Source organism: Helianthus annuus, chromosome 5 (assembly GCF_002127325.2).
Source record: "Helianthus annuus cultivar XRQ/B chromosome 5, HanXRQr2.0-SUNRISE, whole genome shotgun sequence".
Classification (NCBI taxonomy): domain Eukaryota; kingdom Viridiplantae; phylum Streptophyta; class Magnoliopsida; order Asterales; family Asteraceae; genus Helianthus; species Helianthus annuus.
This window is the reverse complement of record NC_035437.2, coordinates 72,764,662-72,785,669: the sequence shown is the minus strand read 5'-3', so window position 1 is coordinate 72,785,669 and position 21,008 is coordinate 72,764,662. Positions and strand designations below refer to the sequence as shown.

The window sequence follows — 21,008 nt, the reverse complement described above, 5'->3', positions numbered from 1 at the left end:
CCAGGACCATTTAGTCAATACTCTGTATAATATGAGTGTGTCAAGAACTGAATTGTTATAAAAAAATGTGGAAATTCTGTAATTAAATTGCGTTTTAGGCACTTTCCGGCACTCAAACTATCACCTAGTGACATAGTCTTATATTTCTCACTTCCCTACACTCCATACTGGTGTAGTGTTCTATCCCTGGCCCATACTGGCCTAAAAATAGTATCTGTCTAAGTGCTGGCATTGTCAACATGTGTCTGAGTTATCCGCTTACGGTGCTAACTGTGCTTTGTGCATCCGGTTTGTCACTAAGAGTCTGTATGAAATAATTGGAGTGACCGTATGTAAAGAATGCACATGTATGTGTATAACATAAATCAGTAAGTAGTTTAAAGTGTCAGATGTAGTCAAGCACAGTCATTAAGCACATAATTAGGGTTAATTAATTTGTACAGTACCTGAAATTTTGCGGGTTGTCACAATTCTGAACCAATACCCTTTTTGCAATTATTAGTATCTTTGTCATCTGTTGTGATGTTGAAAATGCGTTCGAGAATGTACGAAGAATTATGATAACTTTGAAGTTTTGTAACAATCTTTTTTTTTTTTCAGCCAAGACTTGTTTAAGATTAGCAATTTCATCAACACACTTGTTCAATTCAATTTGCTTTTCTTTAAACTTTCTTTCATACATTTCTTTGGTTGTTAAAGTTTCAGACAGTCTTTGATCAAAACTTTTGACTTGGCTCTTCAAAGTATCATAAGCTTCTTGTACTCTCTGACTCGACCATTTTAAAGAATCATATTGTTTTTGTAACTCTAGAAACTTTGACTCTTTCTCAACACAATCAACACATTTTGCGGCACATTTTCCTTTCAAAATCTTATTTTCTTCTTCAAGATCATGACATTTCTGTGTTAACTTCTCAACTTTTAATTTTAACACTTCTTCTGTTTCAATTCTTTCTTTACATTTCATTTTTAAAACATTTTCAAGTTTGTTCATTTCATTATCTTTTGTTTTTATCAGTTCATCTTTATCAATACAAGCTCTACATGTTTCCATGCATTTCTTGCATTGTTCAATTGATTTTAAGATCTTAGAATCAGAATTTACCTCAGTGATTGACACCTCGGCGTGCTCAGCTGCCTCTGTCTGTTTCAGCTCTTGTATCTTCTTGTTATCAGCACCATCATCACTAACAATCTTCACCTTCTCAATCTTTTCTTCAATCTCTTTCAGCACCAGTTCTTCTTTCTTCTTCTGTTCTTCCTCAGCTTTTTGATCCTCTTCAACAGCAAGCTTTGCGACAGTCTTCACTTCTTCAATCATCTTTTTCAATTCTTCTTCTTTTCTCTTCTTCATTTCTACCACCTTCGGTAGACTTGCTTCAAAAACCTCCTTTAACTTGTTCATCAAATCTGGCAGATAACTCTTATCAGAAAGCCTTCTTGTGTTGAAAGTACCCTCACTTGGAAACAAATTGGTTACAGCATCAAAATCCACTTTTGATGGATCAACTACTGGATTACCCTGTGGATCCATGTAACACTCCAACTCTTCATTCCATCTCTTGGCTCTTTGTGCTTCTTGAAATGGTTCATTCAACTTGCTAATCTCCCATCTCGCACTGTCTCTTCGCCACCAAGTATCATGATCATCATTTGCAACAAATACATATTCAACTGCATCTTTTTCTGGGCCGACTTCTTGACTCCAGTCGTAACCTTCATCATAATATATATCTGCAAGAGCCCTTGACTTTTCTTCAGGTTGTTTTAATCTTGGTGGCTCAGACTTGTTCTGATGGTAAATCGTTTTCTTGTAATAATCTTCGTTGAACGGGTTCTCAGAATCATCAGCAGCATACGCATTTCCACACTCGCGCTTGAAGTGACCTTTTTGTTTGCATTTGAAGCATGTCACTTTGGATTTATCAAATCCCAGTTTGGTAGATGGTCCCCCAATTGACTTTCTCCCCGTGATCTCCATGAACCGCTGTGCTCGACGAACCGCACTGGCCATGCACCATCTTATATCCATTAGTTCCATCTCCTCGGGGTCTAATTGATCATAATCTTCTTTCATCAAGTTGGTATTGCCAATCTTCCCTGCAACGAGGCTTTCATACGATTCAAGTACAGATGCCAAGAAAACCATCTGTTGTTTCGCCGATTCTTCGCTGAAATTCTGCCCATTCTTCAAATCAACTGCGATATTACACTGGAATAGATTCTTTGAAGCAGATTGGTCTGAAGTGTTTGAAGAAGATCCACTGTGAAAACCACTGTGAAGACTTTCATTGTTCACTGAATTTGAACTTTCTGCAGAAAACGCTGTTTTTGGAGATCCAGCCTGTGGTGCATTTCCTCTGTAGTAAAGTTCCACATTCTGTTGATAAGCTAGACTGTTGACTTTTGATCTTTTTATCTCCAACTCATGGCTTTCAAGCCTTTCAATCAGCAAATCCACTTTTAAATCATCTGGCTTGATTGTATTTTTCAGCATTAGAGCGAAGTATTGCCACTCTTGATCATTGGGCAATGAATCAAACAATTTATCCACCATCATCTCTTCAGAATATTTGATTTCATGTCTGGCCAACTCCATTTTCAGATGTCTATGTCTCTCGATCATTTTACAGACAGATTCATTTTTCATACAACTGAATAAATCAAACTCTTTACGCAACAATTTCTTTTTGTTTTTGACAATTTCATTACTTCCTACACACTTTCTCTCTAACGCTTCCCACAATCTCTTTGAAGTTTTTTCTTGTTCAAGTAACGAGATAATATCCTCTCTCACTGACTGTTTGATCAACGTTATCATTTTATATTCAGCCACAAGATTTTTTATATCTTTTTCAGTAAAATCTTTCTCATCTATTAACTCTCCTCCTTCTTTCTCTGGTGCTTTATATTCACTTACTAATTTTAACTAGCTTTCAGGAGCGAAAGCTTTTACCTAACCCTCAAATCTGTTTTTCCACCAGTTATAGTCTTCAACTTTCATTAGCTTTGGTGGCTTCTGCTGGCTTCCGTACATGTTCTCAAACTTCAAATTCTCTGAAATCTCTCTTGAATATTCTTTCAACTCAGATCTTCTATCTGTCGATTCGGAAGTAAACGCGTTATAAAATGTGTTGTAGAACTCCTCACCATTGCTTGACATCTTTAATGACCTAAAAGTCAATAACCTGAAAGCAAACAAACAACCTCAATCAGTTTTAAACAACATCAAGTAATCTGAAATACACTGACACTTGATTGTCGTGAAATAATCTTGACGCGAAAATGTTCACTTTTAAGCAAAATATGACACACGAGTGAAATCAGATCGAACGTATAAGCGAAAACCAAAATGACTAATGAGCAAAACCCGCTAATGTCCAGATAAGCGAAAACATGTAGTGACAAATAAGCGGAACTGGTTGGACCAATAAGCGAACCCTGTTTAGCTGAATAAGCGAAACTTTTGATGACAAATAAGCGGACCATACTATGTCCAGATAAGCGAATCTATCAATTGTTCGTTCAAGCGAAAGTGAATTGTACGAATAAGCGAATCTAATATGTCCGTTCGAGCGGAACTCAAATTGTCCGAATGAGCGGAACTACACAGTTCGGATAAGCGGAACTAAACAGTTTCGAGCGAACCTCATGAGCGAACCTATGAGTTTTGAGCGGAACCAATGTATTTCAAGCGGAACTATGTGTCTTTCAAGCGAACCTATTCACTGTCCGAATAAGCGGAACCACATCCGAAGGTTATTTGGTCCATTTTTAGGTCGATTTTTGATATGAAACTTTCAAGGGTTTGTTATTATTCACTAATACACATCCTGTGAAAAATTTGGCCGATTTTAACCGTGGAAACTTGTCCAAATCGAAAAAGAAGGTGTAGAAGACAGAAAACAGATCCAATTGAACTAAACTCTTCCTCCTGTGCTCTGCTACCACTTGTAGGATCGTTGTTGAACCCGAATAAGTCAATCAGAAGAGTTGTTTATCCAATTCAAAGGCGGAATCAATGAATCAGACGCTCAAACTAATTATAATGCTTCTTTGATTGATTTTAACAATGTTTACAACCTGAAAGCAAATTGGTAGCACTTCGTTACAAGTTCCAGAAGTTACCAAATGAATTAAACATGCACCTATTTATAGTTGGATAGTTTCGCTTATATGGACTGTCCATAAGAGTGGAACTATTTGCTAAAGGTTTCGCTTTTATGGACAATGTCCATATAAGCGGAACTTCTTGCTAAACCACCAACTTTCGTTTCTCGAACCTCGTGCACTAGATATCCTATTCTATCCTATTCTATGATACAAGACGAAGTCAATAGACGTAATGCACTAACATATTCAGGACCATGTCTTGCATTCCATCGAACCTTGACGAGCTTGACACTGCTTCGGCGGGTTTTGTTCACTTTCCAATCTGTGACCACAACCGGTTCTTCGACAAAGTGGAGCGTGTCATCAATATGAATCTCGTCGGTGGGAATGACAACGGTATCTTGCGTTGGACTTTTCTTCAAATTTGATACTTGAAATGTATCGTGTACACCGTTCAGTTCGGCAGGTAGGTCCAACTTGTATGCCACTAACCCAATTCTTTTTAGAATCTTGAATGGACCAATATATCGCGGGTTCAACTTTCCACGCTTCCCGAAGCGTGCCACACCCTTCCACGGTGATACCTTCAACAAAACCATATCACCTACCTCAAACTCTAGAGGTTTCCTTCTTTGGTCCGCATAGCATTTTTGACGATCACGAGCTGCCTTGATGCGATCTCGGATCTGTGCGATTTTATCCGTGGTTTCCTGGACCACATCAGGACCAACCAATTGTCTATCACCTGCATCAGACCAACAAAGCGGTGATCTGCACTTGCGGCCATATAAGGCTTCAAATGGCGCGGCACCAATACTGGTGTGGTAGCTGTTGTTGTACGAAAATTCGACCAAAGGTAAATGCTTATCCCAGCTACCGCCCAAATCCATAACACAAGCTCTCAGCATATCTTCCAATGTTTGTATCATCCGTTCGCTTTGTCCATCGGTCTGTGGGTGAAATGCAGTGCTCATATTCAATTGTGAGCCAAAAGCTTCTTGGAAGGATTGCCAAATCCTTGATACGAACCTTCCGTCTCTATCAGAGATGATCGAGAGAGGTATTCCATGGCGTGTAACGATTTCTCTCATGTAAATTTCAGCCAACTTGCTCGTATTATCTTTCTCCCTGATAGGTAAAAAGTGCGCAGATTTCGTTAGTCGGTCCACTATTACCCAAATAGTGTCGTGACCTCTAGGCGTTCTTGGCAACTTTGTTATAAAATCCACTGATATTTGTTCCCATTTCCACTTGGGGATCTCAGGTTGTTGCAGAAGTCCTGAAGGCTTCTGGTATTCCGCTTTAACTTTCGCACATGTTAAACACTTGCTCACATAAACAGCAACGTCGCCTTTCATCCTAGGCCACCAATAGTAATCTTTAAGATTGTTGGTGCATATTTGTGACAACAGCTTAGATTTGGTCTTTGGATATCTTGTAATTAGTTAAACGATAAACAGTTAGCGGGTTTAGCTTTGTAATAGTGAGATTATAGAGTTTGGGCTAAACTAAACCCATTTGGGTCAAGGGGAAACGAATTGGGCTTGCCCATGTTGCAAACCCTAGCCCAAATAGTAAACCTTGTGTTATATAAACAAGGTTAGGCTTTAGGGTTTAGGTTAATCAGCCAGAACAGAATTTTGAGAGACAGAATTTCGTGAGAGTTAGCGCTTGGACGAAATTGAGTGTTGGTTAGGGTTTTGATTGATTATAATCAGTTGTGATAGATAATCAATAAAAACCCGGTTTGATTGAATTGCTGTTTCTGTTCTTCTACTTGTTTCTGTGATATTCTGATCAAGAGGATTCCGCACTCTTGATTGGAAAGACGATTCTGTGAAGATCCATACACATCAAGGGGACCTACAATTGGTATCAGAGCATTAGGCTCTTGAAGGCTCGGTTCAGAATTGTGATTGGCAGAAACCTGAAGCATTTTGAAAATTATGAAAGTGAAAAATTAGGGTTTTCGAATTTATTGAGTTTTGATAATATTTCTGCGAATTTGTGGCTGTTTTGATCTTACTGTGTTCTTAGTTTTGCTGATTTGCAGGTTTTCAGGATTGTTCTGGTTGTTTGGTTGACAAATTCGGCTGAACAGATTTGAAGATTCGAAGATTGTTCTTCGTGTACTTCATAATTTTCGAAAAATTGGACCGATTTGCTATTTCGATTTTGCAGGAAATTGTTACGAAATCTTGGAAAATCTCAGAAATTTGAAACAGATTAAGTTTCCTTTTTTTTCCTGGACCAGCGAATTTGCAACATCAGCAAATTTAACAAATTTGCTGACTGATCGGCGAATTTGAGACCCTATATCTCGGTGACCGGCGAACTTAAATCCAAAGGCGACTTTGGTAACCGTGTAATTTTCCACAGCGAAATTACAACGGTTTTCGGTGACTTTACAGGTCGTCGTAATAGAGAATTTGACCAGCGAAAATATCCAGCGAACTTGATCAGCTAAATAGACCAGCATAATTACCAGCAAATTTAAGTGACCCAGCGAATTTAACAGCATAACCTAGCGAATTTAACGGTTTACCAGCGAAATTAACTATTAACCAGCGAATTTAGCAGCAAAATTAAGAGGTGGAATTTTTTCTGGCAAGCGTCGATAAAATTTCAGTGTTTTGGAAATAGAGTTTGATCCGTAGCTCATTTGACGAAACCGTTTGCACCGTTGAATTCGTGGGATTTTTAGGACAAAAAAAACTCTGGAAAATCCCGAATTCAGTTTTCGACATTATATATCATTGGATTCGTCTTTTCGAGACGATTCTAAAGGTGTAATTTGGTAACCACTATTTTCGGAGATATTTTGTACGGTTTTCTCAGTCTACAACGTTTAAAATGTCGAACATGGCCAACTTGACTTGAATGCTCCTAAGATGATGAAGGTGGAAAATTATCTTACATGGAAGGACAGCTTCAAATCCTTCATTAAATCTCAGGATGCACACATGTGGGTATGTATTGTAGATGGGTACGTAAACCCAGTACATGATTTTGAGGGCAGACCACGAGTAACAGCCTATGTCAACATGAAAGCTAATGATAAAAAGATGTATGATGCTGAAAAGAGAGCTTTGGCTGCAATAAAGAAATCCTTACCTGATAGCATCAAGCATATCTTTAAGAAGTACACAAACTCAAAGGATATGTGGGATGCATTACAAAGGCGATATCAGGGAAATGAGAGTGCTACTCAGGCATTCATGGCAGAGATAGTGCCAGTAGATGTGGCTGAAACTAGTGTGAGTGATGCTGAATCTGAAGTGAATAATGCTGAGACAAAAGTGGATGCTGAAGTAGAGAATAAGAGTGAAGCTGAAAAGGTTGTTGCTGATGAAACTTCAGAAGTTCATGAGAAAGAGGTACAATCTAATTCTGTGTGTTTGAGGTATCGTGAACTACAGGGTGAGGTTGACAGATTGTCTACACAAAATCAAAGTCTGGTAAGCGAGATGTCGAGCAGAAAAGAGACAAACTTTTTCGCAAAAAGAAACGAAACTTCATACTTGAAGAAGATAAAAGGGTATGAAAGTGAAATTGAAGCTTTAACATGCAAATTAAACGAAAAACTTCAAGTAATAGACTTAGCTCACGAAATGATGGCTGAGAAAACAAAAGAGAATTCTGAAAAATGCAAAGAGTTGTCAGATGCACAACTCAAAATTATTGAACTTGAACAAAAATTAAGTCAATTCAGAGATTCATCTTTTGTTATGAAACACATGATGGGTGGGTTAAAGAAAAGTAATGACAAGACCACCGTGGGCTTCCAGGGCTTTAATGAAGTCCCACCTCCTCTTAGTCATGACTATTCTTTCATGCCTGATGAAGATGAGCTAGCAGCCTATATGTCAACCGCACCAAGTAGTTTCGCATCTACATCAAGTCAAGGTGAGGGGTCTGAGAATGGTGATGCTAGGAAGAACAATAACAGGGAATCTTTGAAAAAGAAAAATTCACCTCCTAAGAGCAAAAATCAAACTTTTGTTAAAAAGATTAATTTTGTTCAAGGTAGTGATATGAAAAATGAAACTGTTGTTATTGAAAAAGAATCAAATGTAGAGTTTGCAAAAAATAAGAACATAGAAAAATCTGAACTTAAGCAAACTGAACAAAATTCTTCCAAGGCATCATCACCATCTGATAAGGGATCTACCTCAGAGACTACAGCTAAGAAGTCTTTGAAAAGGAGATCGTGCTTCCGGTGTCACATAAAGGGACATGTAGCTAGCTACTGTCCTAACAAAAACAGTGAAGCACAAATGAGTGATAAACAGAGAGGGAAATTACCAGAGAAGAGTGTTGATAGTGAGGAGAAAGGTTCAAATTCCCCAAAGAAATCTGCTCCTAAGCAACCACAGAATGTTGCTGTTAGTGTAGATAAGGCTGGAACAGGAACTCCACAAGTTCCACGTTTTCAAAGAAATCAACCTAGATTTCAGCCTAGATCTCCACCAGGCAGATATCAGAGACCTAGAAGCAGTTCACCAAGAATGAACAATCAAAATACAAGTAATTTGAGAAGTCAAGGTCAATATCAAAATCGATACCAGAATAATGGTGGTCGAACTTTTTATAACAATGGCTTTAGAAATTATAACAATAATGCTTCTTGGAGTCAAAATTCAAGGTTTCAAAATCAAAATTTCCAAAGGTCAAATTGTCCAAATGTATATAGGAACCCTCAGGACCAAAGACCTAGTGGAAATCAAAATCAAATTCCATCAACAGGTCGGAGATCCAAGACTCCAGTTAGGAGTAATGGATATTGGATGGATGTTCCGGTAGTTGGTGAATTTGGACGACCCAAGACCATTAAGGCTTGGGTCCCCCAATCTAACTAATTTCTTAAGTTAGTGTGTGCAGGAGCTGCTAAGGAGGATTATCAACTTATGTTGATAGTGGCTGCTTCAGGCACATGACGGGGGATGTGAGATTGTTGATTTGTATATATATTAAATGATTTAAATTGAAGTTCAAAGTGCTGAGTCGACACAGAGGATAACCTGGCAGATCTTTATACTAAAGCATTTGACAGGGCTCGCTTTGAACACTTAGTTGAACTCAACGGGATGAGGAATCCTGAATAACTGGTTTTTCATAAGAATTTTGTAAATAGTTTACTGCTTTTCTTAAAAATCAAAAATACAAAAAAAATTGAAAAATCAAAAATATAAAAAAAATAGAAAATAAAAAATGAGTTATCACTGTGTGAACAAGAAGAGATGATAGTACATCAGCAAGTTAGACTGTCACACTGAAATTGAACCAAAATTGCTTAAGTGTGATAGCAGCTTCATCATATGATGTACCAGTAGGCAAAAAGCATGAAATAATCAACTTACCAATGTGATAAAAACTTAAATGAACTGAATATGAGTGGGTAACACATTAGTGGTGTATGGTTTAATGACCTTAATTCTTGCGTTGATAGATTGCCAAACTCTGAAGTTTTGGGTCTTTATACTGTTATTTCATCTGGGATATCTTGGATGTCTGTCTGTTAAGAACTAAAATTGTACATGACCCCAGGAAAGAGAGTCACTTGGAATTAGCTCACTTCTATTTGAATGTCTGTATGTTGTCCTGATACACACAATTTTAATCTGATTCTGAAATCTTCTCTGAAAAAAGTCGTGTACCTCCTCTGCTGCATCTAGATATATGCTGACCTGGAGGTGCTAGGCAACGACAGCTTCTGGTGCATCCAGATACATGCTGACCTAGCTGTACGTTGTCGCACTATAGATCTAATACACCCGAAAGAGGCCCTCAAGTGCCCAAAAGAAACCCAAGAAACCTATATCAAACTGAGAAAATCTCATTTGATCTGTATATTATACCATCTCTACTAAAGATCTATTCTGTTCTCTTCTCAACCTATTCCCAGTTAAGATTTCAGAAATCTGGATTGGACTTGTGAAATATGTGGTAGGGAAGATACTTGCAAGATAATCAGTGTGTTGTTTATATTTCCAGGATTTGATTAGTATTTATTTGGGTGTTCATTGTTAAGACATTAAAACATGATAAAACAGTTTATATGCAGACCTAGACACAGTCAGGATATTTTAAAGGATGAATTCAGTATACTCACCTACTACGATGAATCTTTGTGCATACCTTGATCGCGGGGGTATATCCTGTTGTGGGACACGCTCGTATTTTAGTAAATAAAATTACCTAAATGTATCATACGGTAATGGTACTTGAAATGTTCATGCATTTTGTTTAAGTGGACAAACATACTGGTAATCGTCTTGAACTGCTTTTCACTAAAAATTAAATAAAGAATTATCTAATTGTGTGAAACAGTTTGGTTGTGCTGATATGATCTTCTTACCAGTGATTCTCACAAAAATAGAGTGTTTATTGCTTTTGTATTTACTTGCTTTCAGAAAATATAAAAATCCAAAAATAGTGTCTTTTTCTATTTAAAATTCTTAACGTACGGAAAACTGTTATTCTTAGAGGAACTGTTACCGATAGAGGGAGACGGTGTTAGAAAGTGAGTTCAAAATTTTAACTTCTGCAGGTTCTTATGTGTTGAACAAAAAGTTTTGCGTGTTGGTGATAAGTTGAAAAAGCTTAACCTGTTATACAGTTTAACTGTCTCTTGAAAAATAATAATTTATTTAACTTTGTTGAAAAATTCTTATGGTTTCTCGAGATGTTTGTTTTATAGTATACAGATTGAAGCAGTTTGTTGCTGAGAAGTTGCTGTGAAGTGTGAAGATGAGAGTTTGATTGGATGCATGGTAGAACCTCCTTTCTATATTGCAGACAAGATTGAAGAGTTTGAAAATTGCTGTGCAAATGCTGAACTGGAGTTTACTCAAACGCTAACGTTTTGAAGATTTGGTGATTGGATGCATCAGCTTAAGGGGAGTCTGTTGCTGACAGTCTGTTGCTGACAGAGGCTATTGAAGCTGAAGCTATCCAAAGACCAAAGACAGTGCAAGATTACTTGAAGATTGCAAGAAGACTGAAGACAAAGTTTTGACTCAAGACAAAGTTTTTATGAAGCTATTGTCAAGGGGGAGTTTGTTGGTGCATACTTGTGACAACAGCTTAGATTTGGTCTTTGGATATCTTGTAATTAGTTAAATGATAAACAGTTAGCGGGTTTAGCTTTGTAATAGTGAGATTATAGAGTTTGGGCTAAACTAAACCCATTTGGGTCAAGGGGAAACGAATTGGGCTTGCCCATGTTGCAAACCCTAGCCCAAATAGTAAACCTTGTGTTATATAAACAAGGTTAGGCTTTAGGGTTTAGGTTAATCAGCCAGAACAGAATTTTGAGAGACAGAATTTTGTGAGAGTTAGTGCTTGGACGAAATTGAGTGTTGGTTAGGGTTTTGATTGATTGTAATCAGTTGTGATAGATAATCAATAAAAACCCGGTTTGATTGAATTGCTGTTTCTGTTCATCTACTTGTTTTCTGCTTATTCTGATCAAGAGGATTCCGCACTCTAGATTGGAAAGACAATTCTGTGAAGATCCATACACATCAAGGGGACCTACAAAGATCTTGGTACATCTTATCCGCTCCTGGATGGATAGAGTACTGTGATTTGTGAGCTTCATCAAAAATAACTTTTCTCAAACCACCAAACAGAGGAACCCATATCCTTTTCATAAAACATAACGTTTCTTCCTCGTTTGGCACTAACTGCTTCTCCATCCCACAGAGATATTCTTCTTCAATGTTTCTTTCCTTAAGTGCTTCTTTCTGCGCGGCACGAATACGCAGAGAAAGATCTGTTTGAATAATCATCTCCAAAGCCCTAACCCTTATGGGCTTGATCCTTTCTTTTCGACTTAGGGCATCGGCGACACACATTCGCCTTCCCTGGATGGTACTTGATCTCGCAGTCGTAATCATTCAATAATTCGACCCAACGTCTCTGTCTCATATTCAGCTCTTTCTGGTCGAATATGTGTTGTAGGCTCTTATGATCTGTGAAGATTGTACATTTCGTACCATATAGGTAGTGTCTCAAGATCTTTAATGCAAATATCACTGCGCCAAGTTCCAAATCATGTGTGGTATAATTCTTTTCATGTACCTTCAGCTGGCGTGATGCGTAAGCAATAACTTTCTGGCGTTGCATCAACACGCAACCCAGTCCTTGACGCGAGGCGTCACAGTAAACCAGAAAATCGTCAGTACCTTCCGGTAGTGCTAAGATTGGCGCATTACAAAGCTTATCTTTCAATAGCTGAAACGCTTCTTCCTGTTTGATTCCCCAATCAAACTTCTTATCTTTTTGTGTGAGGAGCGTCAATGGTTGAGCGATCTTTGAAAAATCCTCAATGAACCTTCGATAGTAGCCAGCCAAACCCAAGAATCGTCGAATCTCGGTTGGCGTCTTTGGGGTTTCCCAATTCTTGATCCTTTCGATCTTGGTGGGGTCCACATGAATCCCATCTCCATTTACCACATGTCCAAGGAATTGGACTTCACGTAGCCAAAATTCGCACTTTGAGAATTTGGCATACAACTGTTCCTTTTTCAGCAGCTCCAAAATAGCTCTCAGATGCTGTTCGTGCTCAACCTTCGTTTTTGAATAAATCAAAATATCGTCGATAAACATAATCACGAACTTATCGAGATACGGCTTGCAAACTCTGTTCATCAAATCCATGAAAACTGCAGGTGTGTTTGTCAACCCAAACGGCATAACTAGGAACTCGTAGTGTCCATAACGAGTTCTGAAGGCTGTCTTAGGGATACTCTCCTCTTGTATCCTTAACTGATGGTAGCCTGATCGCAAATCGATCTTAGATAAAAGCTTGAACCTTACAACTGGTCGAAAAGATCATCAATCCTTGGCAAAGGATATCTATTCTTGATCGTCAGCTTATTCAACTCCCGATAGTCGATGCACACACGAAAACTACCGTCCTTCTTCTTGACAAACAGGACCGGAGCTCCCCAAGGTGAGAAGCTTGGTCTGATGTATCCTTTGTCTAACAACTCTTGAAGTTGTGTCAACAATTCCTGCATCTCTGACGGTGCAAGTCTATAAGGTGCCCTAGCTACAGGTGCGGCGCCTGGAACTAAGTCAATGTGAAATTCCACCTGCCTTTGGGGTGGCAATCCTGGCAAGTCCTCTGGAAAGACTTCAGGATATTCCCTCACGATAGGGATGTCTTCGATCTTTGGTTCAGCAGCTTTCTTATCCATAATGTGTGCCAGGAAGGCAGCACATCCCTTTTGTAAACACTTTCGCGCCTTCAGGCAGCTGATGATTCTTAAAGGCGTATCCCGCTTCTCCCCATGAACCACAATTGTTTCTCCATCTTCGGTTGGGATACGAACGACCTTTTTGTGACAAACAATTTCTGCCTTGTTGCTTGATAACCAATCCATCCCTACTACCACGTCGAAGCTCCCCAGCTGGACTAGTAGTAGATCCAAAGCAAACTCACGCTCTCCCAACTCGATCACACAACCTCTGATCACTTCATTAGCTCCTACTAACTTTCCATTCGCCAATTCGATTGAGTAGGGAATATCTAATTTACTAGCGGCTAACCTAAGCATACTCTTAAACTCTAACGATACAAAGCTATGATCGGCACCAATATCAAATAAAACGGATGCAAAGCGTTGGTTTACAGGGAACGTACCAGTAACAACATTGGGATCCTGGCGCGCTTCCCTTGCTTCGATATCAAACACTCTTCCACGTGCTTGGTTTAATTCCGGGCAGTTCCTCTTATAGTGCCCGATGTCACCACAGTTAAAGCAACCTGGTCTTTGCCCGTTTCCACCTCCATTCCCAGCTTGATTGTTGTTCTGACTTCGATTCACATTACCAGCTTAATTCACATTGTTTCCTCGATTCCCATTTCCCCCATTGTTCCCCTGTGGGCGATTCCCAATGCCACCACGATTATTGTTTCTATTCCCAAATCCTCCTTGGCCTCCCCGGCCAACAGTGGCCCAGCAAGTATCCTTTGAGTGGCCAGTTTTTCCACAAGCTTCGCATATTTTTGAACCACACCGGCCAGAATGGTGACGCTGGCAGGTGTTGCACTTGGGATGCGTACCCATATATCCCTTTCCTTTCTTCCCAGCACCAGTTGCAACTTGGACTGGTGCGCTTGGTTCTCCTTTCTTAACAACCCCACTAGTGCCTTGTTTGAAGTTTGAGAACTTTCGTTTCTTACCCCCGGATGACTCGACGTGAGTCTCCTTCTTCTATGGCTCATCATCAGAAAACTTGTTTAGGCAGATAGCCTCCTCAGTGAGAGCCACGCTCAGATCGATCGCCTTCGTGATTGTTGCCGGCTTTGAAGAAGTCACCATACTTATGATTTGAGGAGCTAAACCCCAAATAAAACGCTCGATGCGTTTGAACTCTTGTGTGACCATATAAGGTACCACATGTGACGGGTCGTGAAACCTTTGAACATACTCTGCGATTTTGGAGCCTTCCATCTTTAAGTGCCAGAATTCAGTTTCCAACCTTTGAATTTCAGCACGAGAGTAATACTTTCTGCGCATGAGCTCTTTCAGCTCGTTCCATGTCATTGCGTATGCAGCGGCTTCACCAAGTGTTTGAACTTGTAAGTTCCACCATGACAGGGCTCCGTCCAAGAATAGCCCAGAGATGTAAGTAACTTGCTGATTTGGAGCGCACTTGCTCATGCGGAGGACTGATTCTGTCTTCTCGGCCCAACGAACAAAAGCAACAGCACCTCCGGTGCCGTCAAAGTTTACAGGCTTGCAGTCAAGAAACTGCTTGTAGGTGCACCCTGCACATACGCTACAATATATGAATGGCATTAGCAAACTTGCTAGAGATATCCAGTTGAATCATGGTATGTCTTAATGACTTAGTATTACCATGAGGTGGATTGTTGTTGCCAGTATTGACGGAATTACTTCCGCTAGTTCCTCCTTGAGAGGCGGCGTATTGTGCGATGGCAGCAGCGATGACCCGCTGAAGTTCTGCCTCGTTGGTAGGCATGCGTGTTTGACGTCTTGGTGGCATCCTCTAAAATATGGTTTACGTTGGTCAGGCCATAGTAAGCATAGTGTACGTATATAACGATAGTAGTACTACATAACATCTCATGTTAAAACAAACCAATCACATAACATCTCATCTTATAAGTAAATCAATCACACAATATCCCATGTTATAAATCATACATAATCAATCAAACATCACATATGATGAGAACACTGCGATTGCATTGCCATAAATCGAGACCACAAGGTAAAGTGTACAAGTACATAACTGTATCATACAATCATCAACGACTAAGGGCTACATCACTCCAGTCCAAAAATATCAGATCAGTGTCAATACATCCCATATACATAACAACAAAAGTCAGGATTAACATGCAGTCTCTAAAAAGCTGTGCAGTCTGTGCAATCGCCGTCTTCTCAACAAAAGTCCACCTGTGTCGTACAAAATAGCCCTACGCTGATGGCGGTGGAGGAGGGGGAAAACGAGAATAGAACAAGCGTCGCAAGTGAAGCCAATCCTCCTCCATGGCTTGATGAGAACGCAAAAGATACCCTAGCTGCTGCTACTGAGTCCAAAAACGAGCAGCAGAGTCTGGAGATAACGGACGAGGAGGGTGTGAAATAGCAGGGTGAGGAGGGCACTGGCATGGTGGTCGCTGAGCTCTCTCGAGCTTCTACATGCGACGAGTGAGTGCCTCCTGCTGGATCATAAATGATCTGAGAATGTCCTCTACAGAATAACCCATGTGAAGAGGATGATAGGGATCGGATGGTGGCATGATGGGTGGTGAAGTCCAAAGAAAAGGCTCACCAGATGGAGCAAAAGATGGCACAGAAAACGGTGCAACAGGCGGAACAGCAGTATGATGAGGGATCTGTGGTACGAACTGATCTCCTCCAGTCAGAAAAGGTGCATGACCGAAAGGCTGGCGGGAAGAGCCCTCTCCAGGACGTGGCAGAGGGATCTCCTGGAGGAATGTGATGGGCAGATCTGCGCGATGCGCATCAGCAGTGTGTGTGGGGAACAGGGGTGCATCAAAAGGACCTGAAGCTGGTGCTGAAACAGGTGTAACTGGTACCGCAAAAGGCGGATAGTCATCATCATCGTCAATCCACGCATTCCGGGTGTGCGTATACTGAGGGTCGACATGAGTCGCAAAGAGTGCATGATCAGGCTCTATGGGTACAGGGTCAGGAAAAGGAGCAACAATAACAGGATCAGCGGGTATAACAGCAACATGCTCAACAGAACCCTCTAACAATGGTGGTACATCAATATGGGCATCAGCAATAACATGATCATCCTCCAACAGTGGAGCAACAATCGGATGATCATCGACAGGTATATCAGCAATCAAAGGATCCACAGCAGGTATATCAGCATGAATAGGATCATGCTCGAATACGGGGTTTGGAGCGACTACAGGCTCGGGGGCCACAGCAGGCTCCGGGTCGTCAAACTCCATCTGGAAGTCTGCGGGATCAGCAAACGCAGGGTCAACAGGATCTACTGGGTCATCCATGGGCTGATCTAGGTGTATAAACTCAATGTCCTGGTCTGGGTCGAACCCAGGTGGGAAGACGGGGTCGGAATCCTCATCAATATCATAATCGATGGCGAAACTTGGGGCAGGGGCAGGTGCAGCAGATGATGCCCTATCGGGGTCTGAATCATGAGAATAGTGCTGCGTACCCTGCGCGTGTGACGGTGCAGAGGCCACAGACTCGAAAGAGTCTGGGACAGGTGATTGGGCAGGTGACTCCTCAGCAGGAGCATCTGCGAGTAGCAAGAGATCGTCAGCAGCTAATAGGGCCTCGCCCTCAATGTCATCCTCCAGTGGCTCGTCGTCAAACAAATCGACGTCGTCATCAGCGACTACGTCTAGAGGCATATCGATAACAGGGTACATGGCAAGGGGTATGGGAGCAGGGATCACCACAAGCGGCAAATCCCTAGCGACGGGGCCATCAGCTGGCTCATCCACGGCATCGGGTAGTGCAAACGGCGGCAAATCCCCAGCGACGGGGCCATCAGCAACTTGTTTGTCTTGAGCAGTTACAGCGTAGCTTTGAGAGGCTTTGCGCTTCTTCTTCTTGGACTCCTCAGCATTTTCTTCCTTTGGTTCCACATGAGCAGTCTTGTCAGATGGTCTTAAGTCGCCCTTCCGAAACAGCTTGCGCTTCCTGATATGGGATTCAGTCAAGGTTGCAGATAGCTCAATGGCCTGACGGAGTGTGGTAGGGTTGCTACCAGTGATAATGTCTTGTACCGAGTCAGGCAGGCCGTCGATGTACCTTTCGATAGCCTTGTCGAGTGGGGCGACCATAGTCATGGTTGATGGTCATTTGTTTGAACCACGAAGCAAACAAACAGCACCAAGGCTGAATCAAAGCAAATAGATCCTCATAGTGTATCGCGAAGACATGCTCGCCTATAAGTGGACACTCACCCCAAGAGTTCCCAGGTAAGAGTGACTGGTCCGATTATGTGGATTTGTACGAACACTCTAACCTTAGACAGAAACCCAGGGTACAGGCATTCACTCTTCCAGTTTGCACGTGTTCACACTATTTAGGACCCAAAACTTTGACGAGAGTTTTGAAAATTCAAAGGGGTTCAAAACCTTATAACAGAGGGTTCAAAACCTAGTAATCAATCATCCTAGAACAGATGATTAGTTTTCAAAGCGGTTTTGAAATTTATGTTCTTGTTGTGGTCGTCGCCTAAGGATAGGTGACGGTATTGTTTTATAACTAAACGCAAGTGAACTCGCGTTAGGGTCCTAGGAAGGTTATAGACTAGGTCAAAGCATTACTAATAACCTAATTCCCTATAACCATTGGCTCTGATACCAACGTTTCTGTCACACCCCGACCACGTGGAACAACAAAACGTGGCGGAAACGTCGAGGAGTGTTGTAACAGAATCATTGTTTCATAACACATGGAAATTGAAATATTGTTTTATTGATTAAATGGACTCATTGTTCTAATACAATCAAATAAGTACAACTATGATCTTCCAAGTTTTAAAGTTGCTAAGGCACGAGTCCATCCTAAATGTGGCATATATCAACAATCATCTCAAGACAGCACCTGAAACATGTGTAAAAATAGGTACGTCAGCATAAAAATGCCTGTGAGATACATAGGTTTTGTGAAAATGAGATTCATGACTTGAGTTTAAAGAAAACGTTTAATAACAGTCAGTCATGAACCTTGTAATTTGCTTTGTCTTGTAAATCATTTAAAAAAATGGTAAAATCAGATGATATGTAAAATAAGAGAACACTGTGTGGTTAAATGGATAACCATGTAAAATGAGTTTGTATAAGATAAGTCGTTTGTAAATCATTGTCTTGTGAAAAGTGTGTTATTTGTATAAAATGTTATATGACCTAAATTGAAATGATTCAAATAACGCTACGATATGTAATACCATACAAGCACTTATATATAGGAAGTACCAGCGGCGTATCCACCATGCTTGTATCATATTACACCCGCCTCGTTACTTAAGTCACTTACGCCAACCAAACCACCAATATAGAATGTTCATGTTTAAACCAATAGTCCAAGGTTATTGTATAACTCAAGTTAAATGTAAACCATGTAATGTATAAACAAAAGTTATGTATGGTAAGTGAAATGAGATTTCTTAAACCACAAGTAAAAATTGTACAAAACAAGGTGTTTGAATAAATCAAAAGTTATGCTTTGTAAAATAATGTAAGGTTAAACGAATAACCTTATAGTATCATATTAACAGTATACTTGGGATTTGTAAATAACATATTAAAAATATGTTTTGGTTTGTTGATAAAATGCATAGGTTGGTTCTGTACAATACCACACATGAGAGTATATCAAACTATACTTTTTGGGAGTATATCAAAATATACTTTAAAGGTGCGATTTAAGAATTCATTCAGACCTAGTGCATCAAACTACACCTTTAAGACTATAAGGATACCACAAAGGAAATCCCTATTTGGATGGAGAAACAAATTGGTTTCAGACATTCCATGACAACAGGAATGGGGTGTCTAGTCCTATAGCGCTATATCATACTACCAATCGGTCTGGTGAACAAAATAAGTACTATTCCAACAATTACTTTTGTAATCTTTGAGAAATCAGTGTTTAAACCATAGATAGTCATTTAGCTTGTCAAAAGATAAATACTAACATGTATAATCAATTATACTTTGAAATCATGAAAATAACAGATAGCTACACATGCTTCACCCCAAAACAGTTGAAAACAGTAAAAGAGGGGAACTATGTACTCACCTGAGATTGCTTAGAAGTTCTTGTATGATAACCAAACAATTCTAGAGATCACGGAATATCAAACGGCACCTAATAGGTAGCTATGTTAATATACCGGACCTAAATCGGAGGATCGGATAGTATGCGGGTTCGTAAACCAAACGAGTATGGAGACTCGTGTAATATGGTTTAACAAAGCCTACATACTAAAATGAAACCTAACCTAAGTGCTTGCGACCCATTACGACCCGTTTAGGTAGCTTATGCTACCTTACGCGTCGTTCGCGTAGAACGCGTCTGGAACGCCTAACATCGTGACCACAAGGCATAACCTCGGGAGGTTATAGCTATGGTCACCTAATGTGTTTGGTCAGATCCTAATGATCGACCAAATGGGTCGGGTTCGAAAGTATAAGCGATGGTTTAGATCGCTTACCTTACGACCCTATATACGCACTATACTAAAAGTGACGAGCTAAGCATGTTAGAACATGCTTAACTAAGTTTAGAAAACAGGTTTGGCATCAAAGCAAACGGCTTTGATGCTCACGAGTAGTTTGGTTACAAAATATGCAAGAATGCACATTTTGGCCGAAACTACGACTCGTCACTGAGCCTAGATAACGTGGTAATCAGTAGGTATAGTCACTACGGACTATAACCATCGTGATCACGCTCACGTTATGAAGTTCCATGAACTTCGGGTTGACCATAGGCTGGTCAATGCAGAAAGCCAACAAAACGTTGACTTTCGGACTCGAAAAGCGAATAAAAGAACGAAAGAATACTTACGGAGGGTCCCCGAATGCTAATCTAGATCAAAGAGCTCGGGTATGAAGCAATGGCATCAACTTAGAGCATTTGATCAGATTGTGTGAGTTTTTAGCAACAAGGGGGGGGGGTATTTATAGGAAAGGCAAAGCCATTAGGATCGTTTCTTGATTTTCATGCCACGATCCTAAGCGTCCACTTGTCAAAATGTTATGGTTACTGAAAATGGCCCTTGGCCCTTGATTGGGTGAAAGGGCATTGCCCCTTGAACGAACGAAAGGCCAACTGCAAGTGGATTCAATGAATCTGCTGTACTGGGGACTCCTTACGGACCGTATGGCTTATGGCTTACGGTCCGTAAGCCCTCACTTTGGCAGATTTACAGTTTTGGTCCCTGCAGCCCCTAAACTTGGTATTTGATGCATTTTTGACACGTTTAAGCCCTGTTAACCCCATTTCAAAGCTCTAAAATGAAGTTAAAGTATAGGGAACTTAAAATGTGCTAAAAAATATCTCGGATGTCGGTTCGTTTGGCCGTACGGTCGCGATGTTCGGTTAATTACGACGGAATGTGCATAAGTGCGAAAGACGATCCAAATTGCGCGACGAATGGATTTTTCTCATGCCATACACTAAGGCATAATATAAGGATGCTTACATAAGTTTTTGGATGTCCGGATGTATTCAGAACGTAAGTTATGCGCGAAAGTGCAAACTTGTGCAGTTTTTGACACTTTTAGTCCCTGAATGATCCAAAAGTTTGTTTTAGCATACCAAACACCTCAATGCCTATTTCTAAGCTATGTAAAGGATATTTATGGTATGTTTAACTTATGGACATGTTCC

The 21,008-nt window shown here is 40.3% G+C and overlaps 1 protein-coding gene across 1 annotated transcript; it reads right to left on the bottom strand.

The window, feature by feature from the left end:
• Window positions 1–15,793: 15,793 nt before the first annotated feature.
• LOC110943033 lies at window positions 15,794–17,029 on the bottom strand. The gene is made up of 3 exons (XM_022184790.1): window positions 16,881–17,029; window positions 16,526–16,775; window positions 15,794–16,423 (listed from the first exon to the last, which is right to left on the bottom strand). The coding sequence occupies exons 1-3, from the start codon at window positions 17,027–17,029 to the stop codon at window positions 15,794–15,796; spliced, it is 1,029 nt and encodes a 342-aa protein (XP_022040482.1).
• Between the last annotated feature and the right edge of the window lie 3,979 nt (window positions 17,030–21,008).